Source organism: Pseudopipra pipra, chromosome 16, assembly GCF_036250125.1.
Source record: "Pseudopipra pipra isolate bDixPip1 chromosome 16, bDixPip1.hap1, whole genome shotgun sequence".
Lineage (NCBI taxonomy): Eukaryota > Metazoa > Chordata > Aves > Passeriformes > Pipridae > Pseudopipra > Pseudopipra pipra.
The window spans coordinates 6,595,052-6,607,258 of NC_087564.1; the positions used below are offsets into that span (position 1 = coordinate 6,595,052).

Consider the following 12,207-nt stretch of genomic DNA (forward strand, 5'->3'; position numbering starts at 1 on the left):
GGGCCCGGCGCTGTCACGGAGGGAGGGCCGGGCCGAGCGGGCCCCGCCGTCAGCTGTTGCTGCCCGGGCCGCGCTCGGCGCCGCCCGTTCCCCGGTAAAAGGCGGCGGCGCGGGCAGGGAAGGAAGGAGCTGCCGCGGCGAGGCCGGTAGGTGCGCGGGGGCCGTGCGGGACCGTGACTGCGGGGCGAGCGGAGGGGGCGGTGGGGGGATAGGCTGGGCTGGATTGGGCTGGACTGGGCTGCGCTGGGCGCCGTGCGGGGCTCGGGCGGACCCGCCGGGGCGGGGGTCGGTGAGGCGGGCGGGGGCCGCCCGCGTTCCCCCCGCGGGGCCTGGGCCGCCCCTGCCCGCTCTTTGTGTCCGCGGGCGGGTCCCCGCCGCGCTCCGGGCGCCCCGCAGGCCCCGCGTGGGCCCCGGGGGCGGCTCGGGGCTCCCCCGGCCCGGCCGCCCGTGCTTGGCTTGGCCCCGGGCTCGGCCCCGGCGCTGTGCGGCCGCGCTGCAGTCACACGGCGATGCCTCAGGCTCGGCAGCGGCAGCTCGCGGTGGGCGCCGGGCTCCTCCCGGCCGGGGAGGCTCGTCCCTGCTCGCTCCGTGCGAGGAGCTGGGTGTGTGCTGCAGTCTGGACTGACCCTTAGGTGGATAACCCTGGAGCTCACGGCAGCGCAAATTGTTCAGACTGAGTCTCGTTGCTCGCTCTGAGCATCTGCAGTGTACCGTGCCGGCTCGCGCTGTTCCTTTTCCCGACACGAATGCAGGTGTAGAGACATCTGCATCTGTTGGTAGATGCTGCTTTTGAATAGACCTGAAGAACTCTAAACCACTTGTGAAACTCTTGCCTTGATTAGCAGGTAGGTGAAGCAGTAAGGGATCTTTCCCTGACCGCCTGTAGCAAAAGCTGATGGTTAGACGCGATTATGTAATGGAAAGCCAGGAGTGAAAGGGACTCGGGATGCGGAGCAGCTGGAGACCAATGTGATTCTTCTCCACAGGGGAGGAGCGAGGAGGAAGACTTGCCAGACAAGATCCAAAAGCAGTGTGACCTTCGCTTTTCTAATAAGGTGATTCTGAAACTGTGTAGACAGCTCCTACCCTGAGCTCCTGAGCTGCTTGTTGCAGGTACGTGATTAACTTCTGGGGCACTTGCTGTCTGAAGAGTTGAGCTGAGTATAACAAGTGCCTGACTGTCAGAAACCTATGGGTGCTGTCTAGTTGCTGTTAGATAGAGCCCATAGAAAAAAGAAACCTCACACATTTGGAGAACTACGTTGAATGTAAATAGAAAAATGGTTTTTATCAGCAAACAAAGTTGGTATCTCAGCAGTTTTCTAATATATCAGAATTACGCCACGCCACGGGATGTGTACGGCACGGTGCTGCTGGTAACGGAATGTCGGAAGGGACTCTGTTATCGTGTCAGGACAGACCTTCCATTAGAGCTCCGTGTGCATGTGACGCTGACAGATACAAATCTGCAGTCTGACAGATGTTTTCCCAGCCATGCAATTGCCTCTGGAGCAAATGTGGTTTTAACACGAGAAGCCTGTTTCTAGTTCTGCATTAACCGGCTGACTTGCCTGACAGGCAGTTACAGCACAAACCTACTCCCCTTGCTGTGCTACTGAGGTCTGTCTGCTCTTGAAACTGTCATTGTGTCTGAGGAACATCTTAGACTGCTGCTCTCTCATCTCTCCATCTTACTGTCTTCTGTAAAATGCTAACTTCTGGTGTAAAGCTTTGAAAGTGAGTCTTGATTAAGTCTAAGGTACTACTACACTTCATGTGGGAACTGCTGTTCAGTCAACACTGTTAGGTATCTGGGTTTTTCTAGCAGTTGCTTGAATGCCACGTTCTTGGAATACTATCTACAACTGATTAGCCACAAAAAAGACTTTTTTAGCTGCCTTCCCTGCTTTTTTTATTCCTCATCAGAAGTATAATAAGGGTTGGGAAAAGATGATTTGCACTGAAGGCACCTACTAAACAGCTCCCTGCTTCTAAAATAGCCTCTGGCCAAGCTCCAGCTTGTGCAAGGTAACTTGGCATTATCAGAAAGCGGTGGTATAAGCTGGAGTTAATGAAGAATAACAGTGATCCCCCTTTTTCTTTTTGGAAGTGGTGAAGTCAGAGCACTCCTATACCATAAAGGCCTCACTCTCTGTGGCTGGATAGTGTGGGTGCTGTAAACACTTGTGTGCCAGGGGTAGAAGTACAGCTCAGATTTCCCCAGTGGGTTTTCCCCTTGTCTTCCCTTGGCAGTAAGGATGCTATTGTGATGAGTATGCAGCATTCCTCAAAAGCAATCTTACTGGCACATACAGGAGAAACCATTGTTCACTATTAGAAGGGTGTTGATTACAAGCTGTTGTTTTTCTGTCTCTTAACATAGAGGCTTTTTAACTAAGCAGCCTCTTTTTTTTTTTTTTTAATTTTTTAAGCTGAAGGTCACTCTGGTAGTTTTATTCTCATTTCCTTTGCCCTGCCCCATTCAACTTACTTAAGGTGGAATACTGTAATAAAACAGCTCCCACCTCCTCACCTCTCCTCCCCAAAAAAATTAAAGCCCAAAGACTTAATATGTGCACCTTGAACATAACTGCTTGATGAGGACTTTGGTATATTTGGGTGAACTACAGCAGATCTGAAGCCTTTTCCTATAGCTTTGCCTTGAACAGTAGGAGTATTTCTTGTTAGAAACATGCCTGCAGGCATTACAATTAGTGAACTTAGCAGCACAATGCCTGGAATAATGAAAAACCTGGTTTAGAAACTAATGCCAGCCTTGCATTGCATTTGTCCCCTAACAGCCTTCTGCAATTTAAGCTGTGCCTGTTTGTCCTTTAGTTACAGCTTCTGAATTGGATAATAAAACTTCATAAGTGAAATTTCTGAGTAGAAGCTGGTTATTAAGCAAAAAGAGAAAGGAAGCAGTTATTTATGGAAAAATGGTTTCTAGCTGATGTTTTCACTGCTTGATTGGTATAAGAACTGAAATAGGCTATTTGGAGTTCACGGCAGTGAATCTGACTAATCTGGCTAATGAGTAAACATGCTTAGGTGCTTGTTTGGATAGCAAGTGTGCTGGGAAGGGACAGAGCACTACAAGTGCCACCAAATACACATGGATGGTGTTGGCAATCCCTTTGAAGATGAGGAATTTACAGCTCATAATATCTCACAGTAAAAGTGATAAGGGAAGTCAGTGCCGCTCTTGGTACGGTCACGGGTTTTAGCTCAGGTAGGCTTTAAGGAGAAAGTGAGTCTGAAAACTGTTTATCTCCTCTGGATAAGTTTAAGGGGATTCTGCAGAGTGCAATGTTTCTCCTATCAAGAAGCAGACTATGGAGACAGCTTAATCTGGATTTCAGTCAGTTGCTGGTGGAAAGAGTAGCAAGGTTGGAGTTCTGTGTCTAGAAAACAACACAGAAACCAAAGGCCTCTCTGGAAGCTCTTACCAGTGTAGTTACAACGTGCAAATATTCTGTGCCAAGGATAGCACTAAGGCTGCAGGAGAGCTTCAGTGACCTAAAGCCAGGAAGAGCAGTGTGAGCTATCAACAACACTGTAGCTTTCCAGCAATTCAGAGCTACTATCATGCCCTATTAGCTAGTTGTTTGTGCCATTGGAAATCTGTACAGGTGCTTAATACATGACTTTATAAAGGGTGCTGACTCTAAAGTCCTTGAGTGGGAAGAGAAGGATATGCCTGCAGAGAAGGAACGATGTCTACACTTTATCTCATTGAGAGGTGAAATTCTTTGAGTTTTTAATCAAATAAAAAACAGTTGGAACTTTAAAGGTTAAAAACCTATGGATTTGTCCAAGAAAGATCTTTAAGAGGAATGTGTAAGTTGCTGTGTTGCACTCAAATTTGGACTAAAAATTGTTCAGTAAGTATAAATCAGTCTCATGCATCCTGAACCGAAACTACCTAAAGATCCTGGTGATACAGAGGATGGTGATGTGCAAAGTTTCATCATTTATATAGCTGATGCTGTCTATTCACTTGAAGACTGGCAGAGGGGTAGCATTTGCAATGCTAGTTTCCACTTCTAAAAGCTATTTTCTAGGTGACAGTAACTGCAACATAACATATGCTGCACCAAACTGCTGTAGAGGAACAGTAGGTTTGCTGCTAACAAAGGTGGAAGCTGCAGAAGAGACCTTAATGTGGCCGTGCATGCCTGCATGGGAAGCAAAGTAAACTCTCTTTTATGCTGCTGCTGTACTGTTTTGGCTTGATCAAACAGTGCTGCTGTTCAGACATGCCCCGAGGAAAATGAACTACATGAAAGTCACTCTTAATCACCCTCAGCTGATCACCCTGTGTTGAATAAGCATTGCAGAAGCAAGGTGATTATGACAAATCGTACACCTCTCTGGCTGCAGTGGGCACAGCTCTGCTGAGGGGGTGTGGTGTGGTCAGTTTTGGTTTTATTATTTGGGCAAAATCGGGTCTGCAGAACTTGGTTGGTTGTGTCAGGTACACTGTGAGCTATTGACTGCTGTAGTTTACAGGGCTGGAAATGTAACCAGAGTATGTGACACTGGACCCTAATGCTAAACTTGTCTGTAGTGGAGGTATCCTTGCTGAAATGGTGATGCACGTGGGTCTCTCATTCCATGAGACAGCAGGGAACAAACTTAGTCTCTAGCTTGAGCTCTCTTGGTAAGGTACTGCACTGTAATTGCCTTGACTCATGTTGAAACACTGGTGAGGCTTCTAGTGCAGTGGGTAACACCATAAACTAATGGTTCTGGCTCAAGGTTGGGTAAGACTGGCTTTTCCTGAGGGGTTTGGATGAAGATGCTGCAGTGAGTGAGACTGCAACAGCAACAGTGAGGGAGAGCTTTTCCTGGAAAAATGTTACCCTCAACAGACTGGAACTTAGAGCAGCTGGAAGCTGTTACTCCACTGCCAGTCAGTGGCTACAGGTCAGGTGAAATGCAGATGTGCACTTGCATCTGACCTTAGAACCTCCTGTTGTACCTGACATTGCAGTGTTGAGCCCTAACCTGATTTGTACAGCAGTACAGAGGTAAGAGATGCTCCTGGGGAGGACTGGCTTCAGTCTCTACTAAAGTCTTCCCTTTCTTCTCTACTAAAGTCTTTCTGTTTTGTTAAAGAGCTGGGGTATAGGAAAGAAAAGGTAATGAGTGACTGACTTTGTTGTATGTCCTAGTTGAAGGGAAGGAAGTGAAGCTGCCAGCTTTGTAAACAATAACTTTGACACTGAAGACAAGGCTCACATGACCCCTTAAATTTGGAAGTGGAAGTAGCAAATGACATGACCTATGTATTTTTATCCTGCTAAAACTACAGCAGACTAAGGAAGTCTTGTAGCTCTTCTCTCCCATTTTCCTGCCTGCTGCCTCTGTTCCAATTTCAGCTGCAGTCCTAACACAACACCTTGCTCTTGTTGTTTCAAAGCCCCTAAGAGGAACATGAGCTTAAAATAATCATCTTCCCATTGTGTTTTGTTAGTCTTCAATAAATATAGCTCTACCTGCTTCTTATGAAAAATGTATATAAAGCAACATCTGTTGTTTTTTATCAGCTCAATGAACAATTAATTACCATGTAGTCAGCCCTTCTAAGCAGACCAGTGTTATGGACAGACTTACAGTAATGCATCAGCATTGCAAATCCCTTCACAAATACCTTACCAATGTCTTGTCTCATATCTTCTAGTAAAAACTGTTACCTCTTAGTAGGCTGACCATGTGCTATCTTGACAGGCACGTCAAGAGGTGAAACAAGATCCTGTGATTCTGTGAGTGTGAGCAGCACAAAGCAGTGAATGCAGGGGGGTCACATGCCATGTGAAGGATACCAGCCATGAATATAATGTTGCTGAGTACGGTGAAACTGCACAACTTCATTGGTTATTTTTTCCACTGCAGGACTTTGAAGATGCAGCAAGACTGACAGTGAGGACAGAAGGATCTCCCTAAAGACGTGCAGAGTGAGCTCCTGGCCATGTCTATCACAGATCACAGCCCCTCCACGGGCGTGGTGACTGTGATCGTGATCCTGATCGCCATCGCGGCGCTGGGGGCCCTGATCCTGGGCTGCTGGTGCTACCTGAGGCTGCAGAAACTCAGCCAGTGTGAGGATGAGGAAAGCATTGTGGGCGAAGGAGAAACCAAAGAGCCCTTCCTGCTGGTGCAGTACTCTGCTAAAGGACCCTGTGTGGAGAGGAAAGCTAAGCTGACTCCCAACGGCACCGAAGTTCACAGCTAACCTGGAGCAACACGCGTCGATGGACTGACGTGTGTAACCAGCACAACAATCTATACTGTGAAGAACCTGGTCACGTGCACACCACTCATCAGAAAACACCCTGATGAGAACTAAATAAGCTTTGTTTGCAACTGCATGCACTGAAAAGTTGCACTTTGCATCAACTGTGTATCCTAATTCCTCTATGACAGGAGCTGACTCGCCTGGCATAACGTCCATTGCCGGCAATGGGCACAGGGATATACTGGTGTGAAGAGACTACTACCAGTTTTTTTTTACTTGAATGTTTAGCTGAGCCTATTTTGATGGAGCTACTACTGTAATGTGAACTACTTTACAATTGTGAATTGTAAATAGGCCACCAGAAACTTTTGCTTTGTGTTCTGTAGCATATGGGAATAATATGATGCAACTGTATATAATACACAAGGGGTCTCCTGAACCACAACCATGGATGGGATCCCAGACCTTCAAAACCAAATGTGCAGTTAAACCTTGCTTCTGCTACTAGATTGGGTGCACAGCTGTAAAGTCAGAAGTCCTACTTTTAACAGTTTATTGGACTGGTGCAGAGTATTTACTTTGAAAAGGGATAAGCCTTCAGTAATGTGCTGAGGGAGGAAACAGAAGCTACAAGAAAGGAAGGGATTTCCTTTAGCTGCAGCTATCTAGGTTAAGTTTTGGCTGCTAGAACTGAGTTCTCTATGTAGCCTACTGCAAAGAAACTGCCATGCTAATGGGAACTAATGATGGATACTGAATCCTCAGGGATGGTCCAGAAGGTTTCCAGGAGTCTGAAATGGCAGTAGAGCAGGCTTTTCTCTTCTGTAGGTCTGTGTGCTGAAACTGCAGAAGTGGTTCCTTATCAAAATAGGCTTAAGTGCAACCAGTATGAATTTTTCCTAGAACCCTGGTTTGTGTACTTAGCAGGTAGGATGTATGTTAACAGCCTGTTATAAAAAGGCATTTTAATCCACAAACAGTCACCTATAGAATTCAATTAATGTATCTTGTAGATAACTCCCTGGATTTAACTGTACTTCTGCAAGAGAAGCTTCAGTCTTTCCTACTCTTGGTAATAGAGGCAAGGGCAATTGGTGGTGAGTTTGTAGAACTTTTTAGCTACCAAGGGCCCAGTCCTTCCAGATAAGAACATACATTTCCTGCTCTGTGCTAGAGTTCAGCTACAGTACTGTAAAAATGTGTTAAATGGGACATTCTGGACCTCAAAGTTTTGGGGGGAGGACGGGGGACAACACTGAGCAACGAATGGCAACTTACATGTTCTAAACTCTTAGTGTAGGCACACGTGCTTTGAGGCCACTGGCCTGTTTTCTATTACTTTATACATGGCCTCCTTTGCATACTGGTATTTTTAAACACTTAATTGTCTAGCCTTAATTCAGCTCTAGAGGAAGCATTCAACTTGCTTCTTATACCTCTACACATGGAGTAACTAAGGTCTGGCAAGCTTGCTTGAGAACTTTATATGCAAGACAATAATGACCTAGACAAAAAGTCTTGTCCTCTCTTCTACACTAAGATGTTGAATTGCATTTTTAGTGCTACATTTGCCCTTTTTTTTTCTTTTTTTAGTTGAAGGCTGTAATTTGAAGCAAAATGAATGCTGTCAGTAGCAAAAAGCTCCCGCTGTTGCCTCTTGAGTACAACATATGGGGTACAGCTGATAGATGTTCTTAACCTGACACATGCTTTTTTAAGATCCTGGTCTCCTGAGACTTGCATGTGTAGCCAGATCTGTCCACTTCAATTGCTGTATTCCAGACCTCTTGTAAATCAGAGAGAAAAGGATTAATTCAGTAAGACTTTCTTTAGTTTTCAGCAGAGAACAGTTCACACATGGCTCTTGTGGGTTTCAGGACAGTCAGAATACTGGGATACAAAAGTGATACAAAGTGCTGAAGTTCTAGAACAGAACAGTTGTAGCAGGATGACTTTGTCCATTCAAGTTTACTGATTACACAGATGAAGTATCTCTATTTTAATTCAGCAAAGAGAATGCAGTGTCAAGGGCAAACTTCAGAAATTATGGAAAAGTATAAATCAAAGGTGTAATTTCTTTTCTAGCAGCTGTAAGAGAAAGCCAGTGAAAAATAACTGGTCCTTAGTCAGAGGTGCTTCACACTGCTGCCCCTAAAAATCAGCATCTTTAAATTAAATGGATAGGTGTTTGCAAGTTAGTGCAATAGTAAAGTGCAGAAAGTGTTTTCCATTATCCTCTTCTCTCAAGATTGGGGTATCTAATAAGTTGTTCAAGTATACAAAAATATTCCATTTGATTGTTTTTTTCCTAGATCATGTGGGGGAAGAAGTCTTTATTTACAATGAATGTCAATAAAATTTGCATAAATACCTACCCAAACATTTGACTTTATGTAAGCAATCATTCTGTCCTGTTTCCACTACTGTGCTCTGTCTCTATGGTATCAGTGTTATCAGTCCTTTTTTCCTCTAACATGGCAGTAGCTGCTGAAGGTGATATATCGTTATCTTCAGGAAGTGTTTGCTCAGACTGAAGGGATTCTTTAAGTTCATCTCTGCTCTGTAGCTTTCCTTCCCTCGATGCTACCAGAATTCTCAGTAAAGCATTCTCTTTAAGGAGGTTTTCTGATGCATCAGCTAATTCTTGAAGCTTTTCAGCCATTTCTAACAATTCTTGATTCTTCTGGTCATATGTGGCCTGTAACTGCTCACTGTGGAGCTGCAGAGTCTTGTGCTGCTTTTCCAGTGTGTGTTTTTGCTGCTGCAGTCTCTGTTCCTCCCTCCGAGCTTCAGAAAGCTGTGCTTCCAGCTGGTCATGGGCCTGGTGGAGGGCACTGATTTCTGATCTCAGCTTCTGAATTTCTCTCTCCAAGTGTGAGATGTGTCCTTGCTGCAGAACTGACTCTTTATGTCGGCACTCTTTGGTACAGGGCTCTGATGCAGAAAGACTTGAGTGATGTAAAATAAATTTAAGGAGATTGGGAAGGTTAACTGAAAAGTCTTCAGGGAACTTCACACTTTGCTCCTTCCTAGAAAGACATTAACAAGTCATAGTAAAACATTCAGATAGGTAAGCAATGATAATTTTATCTAAGCATCTGCTGTTCAACTCCAACTTGATATCTTGGGTTTTTTTGATCAAGCATAATTGGTACGGCAGCTAAGAGAAACCTAAACTCATGTAATAAGGATAAGAGCACATAGATTTTCTTCTGATGAACTCTTTTACCTGTCTTCTGGTCTGGGTGCCATAAACATCTCTGCCTAGATTGGTAAAAAACAAAAAGTATCCCAATCATGGCATCAAGGGTTAAGAACTTGAAGGACATGTGGTAGCATTACTGCTGGGCAGGTGTGATCAGAGCATACTGACAATTCATATTTGGAAGTTGAAGGATAACATTTAAGTGTTCCTAATTCTACATGTATTGTTAGAATTGAAGTCCAGACCTACAGAGCTACCTGCTGGGAAATGACTGCTCTGACCCTATAGATGTTATCCTGGAAACAGGAGCTTAGTGTGTTCCAGCATCTGAAAGGCATTGCAAGGAGCAGTTTGCTTTTCAACACGTGAGGCTCCTGTTCATCAAAATTAAACTGTTTCTCAAAGATTAAGCACCATGATTTTCCCTCCCCTGCAGACTTCTGGTGATCCACCAAGTTACTCTTTTAATTACCATCAGCAGCTTCTCAGCTGACAATCAGCTCCCCTCCAAGTTTAATGAATCATAACATCATTTAGGCAAGAAATAGTCTACACTAAATCAAAACTGACTCATTACACCGTGCTGATATTTTACTACATCATCTTCCTTTCTTACTGATCCAAACCACAGTCTGTATGAAAGAAGCTAAAAGGCTATTTAAAACAAATAGCAAAACCAAATATTAACAGCATGTGGTGGAAAGAAATTGAGAAGTGTTAATTTGCAAAAATTGTCTCATAAGGCAAATGGATAAGCTGCTGCACAGAAAACCTTAATATGGGGTGTCTTTATATCCAAAAGGAATACATGACTATTCTGGGAGTGCTATGGATACTACAAACACTATCAGAACTTAATTTTATTGATTACCTACATGCAGTAAAATATAAAATACACTGGAGAGGAAAAGCAGGAGTGAAAACAATGACTAGAGGTAAGGGACCTCTACAAAACCAATTGGAACATTAAAAAAACAATTTTACTACACTATTCAGTCTGTCACTCCAGAGACAGTCTGGAACTGCTTTTTAAAAGAGACCAAGACAAAATGAGTACCTATGAAAGGAAATAGGGAAATGATCAGTTTGAATTTGAGGTGACTCAGAACTGATATAAATGAAACTATTTCTGTGCTGAACTAAACTGTGAATTTAGAATTGCAAAACTTAAGGCATGGGTTTAAAAATTTTGTGGTAACTACACAGCACCAGTAGTCTGAATTACCATTTGCTAAGGTTCTTGAGGGAGAAGGGTGGAAATCTGTGACTGTTGGCTGGGTTATTTTGTTGCTTTGTTGGTGGGGTTTTTTAGAATTAGAACATGCATGAAGTAAGAATGCATACATGGAAATGGATTACTGTTTGGCTTTTTTCTTTATTAAGACATGTAACCAGCTAATTACTGTAACTTAGTACAATGAAATTTAAAAATCCACAGGGAAAAGAATTACATTACCTCTGATGAGGAAAAAATAAAATGGTTGGGAGACGGTCTGTCATAAATTCCCAGGGAAGGTCGTTGCGAGTTACATCAATTCTGTTAAGAAAAGACACACTGGTGAAGACAACAGGCAGATGAACAGTCTGTATTTTCTTATAAAACACCATTTTAGGGATTGGGAAGAACAAAATATAAGTATCTGTGAAAGTTAAATCTAAATGTGTGAATGAGTCAGCAGAATTAACTACTAATATTCAAGATGATGAATCTCAATTTGACAAATATCTGTGGGGGTTTTTTCTCCCTAGAAAAAACAACTCTCACCCAGCAGTTAAACTGCAGTTGCTCACTGTGTGCACACCCTCACTGTGTACACACCTTCCTTCCCTGAGACAGACTTCCCTAACAGTTTCAACAGGAGACTGAAGTTATTTCTATTCATTAATCTGTTCCTCAAGTACAACTTCATTAATATTGTTTCCTCGAGTAGTTTGGGGAGTAAATTACTTTTGCTTCTTCAAAGGACAAGCACATTCTTAATGGCACATTTTTTTTCTAAAGCTCTGTGTAGAAAGGAACACAAGATTTTGTGACTGAAACACTTGTTCAACTGCTTGTTACATTTCTCTCTGCATTTCAGAGTTTCTTTGATCACAAATAAAATTCTTATTAATTACAAAAAGCAGATGATCACATCAGTAATACTGCAGTGAAAATAATGGAGCAAATGAGGGAACTTCAAAGTTGGGAAGGAGAAGGGGTGTAGGCTTGAGAATAGCATCACATCTGTGGGAATAAAGCTGCAATTATAAACAGGTGATGAGACCCCAGATTTTTAATTGACTTGTTTTTTCTGTACATCTCATGCTGCCTCCTGGAGTAAGTTCCATCAGAATAAAACAAAGATGCAAGCAGAGCAGATGTTGTAAATACTGATCTTATCAAATACATGAGCAAGAATGTTTGGGTTAAACATGACCTCCAAGTTTTCTTGCTTTTCTTCTTCCTCCCTCTTCCCCATCCCACTGGAAATGGGAAGTGCACAGGCAGCAGTGATGCTCGGCTGCCCACCAGGAAAAACCCACAAGAAGATGCATTTTGCCTCTCAAACAATTTCTCACACGGAGCAGTACAGCATATTAATATTTGCTACAAATTATCATACAGGGGGAAAAGTTACTGATTCACTTTTTGAAATTAGGAAGCTTCAAGATTAATTGCACTGTTTAAAAATTAGTTTTAATTAAACTGGATAACTACTGCAGTGAGATGGAAAACCACCAAATTTATACAAAGGAAAACAAAATACTGTGTTCAAAG

At 43.4% G+C, this 12,207-nt stretch overlaps 2 protein-coding genes across 6 annotated transcripts in view; one reads left to right on the forward strand and one right to left on the reverse strand.

The window, feature by feature from the left end:
• SNN (stannin) lies at positions 1 to 8,621 on the forward strand. 2 transcript variants are annotated; one of them, XM_064672853.1, is made up of 3 exons: positions 1 to 146; positions 987 to 1,113; positions 5,899 to 8,621. In XM_064672853.1, exon 3 carries the CDS (start codon positions 5,975 to 5,977, stop codon positions 6,236 to 6,238), a length of 264 nt encoding a protein of 87 aa, XP_064528923.1. In that variant the 5' UTR covers positions 1 to 146; positions 987 to 1,113; positions 5,899 to 5,974; the 3' UTR covers positions 6,239 to 8,621. The 2 variants fall into 2 exon arrangements, with proteins under 2 accessions (XP_064528923.1, XP_064528924.1); XM_064672854.1 differs by lacking the exon at positions 1 to 146 and adding an exon at positions 649 to 845.
• TXNDC11 (thioredoxin domain containing 11) overlaps positions 8,051 to 12,207 on the reverse strand; it is a 27,563-nt gene continuing 23,406 nt past the window's right edge. For all 4 annotated transcript variants that reach the window (XM_064672828.1, XM_064672825.1, XM_064672826.1 and 1 more), the window contains 2 exons: positions 10,903 to 10,983; positions 8,051 to 9,270 (listed from right to left, as the gene is read on the reverse strand). In XM_064672828.1, the coding sequence (XP_064528898.1) occupies positions 8,643 to 9,270; positions 10,903 to 10,983 (709 nt within the window). In that variant the 3' untranslated portion in view covers positions 8,051 to 8,642. The remainder of the gene's footprint in view (positions 9,271 to 10,902; positions 10,984 to 12,207) is intronic.

What these genes read in the sequence shown, in the direction of transcription:
- SNN (XM_064672853.1), top strand. Translation starts at nt 5,975, where the DNA reads ATGTCTATCACAGATCACAGCCCCTCCACGGGCGTGGTGACTGTGATC.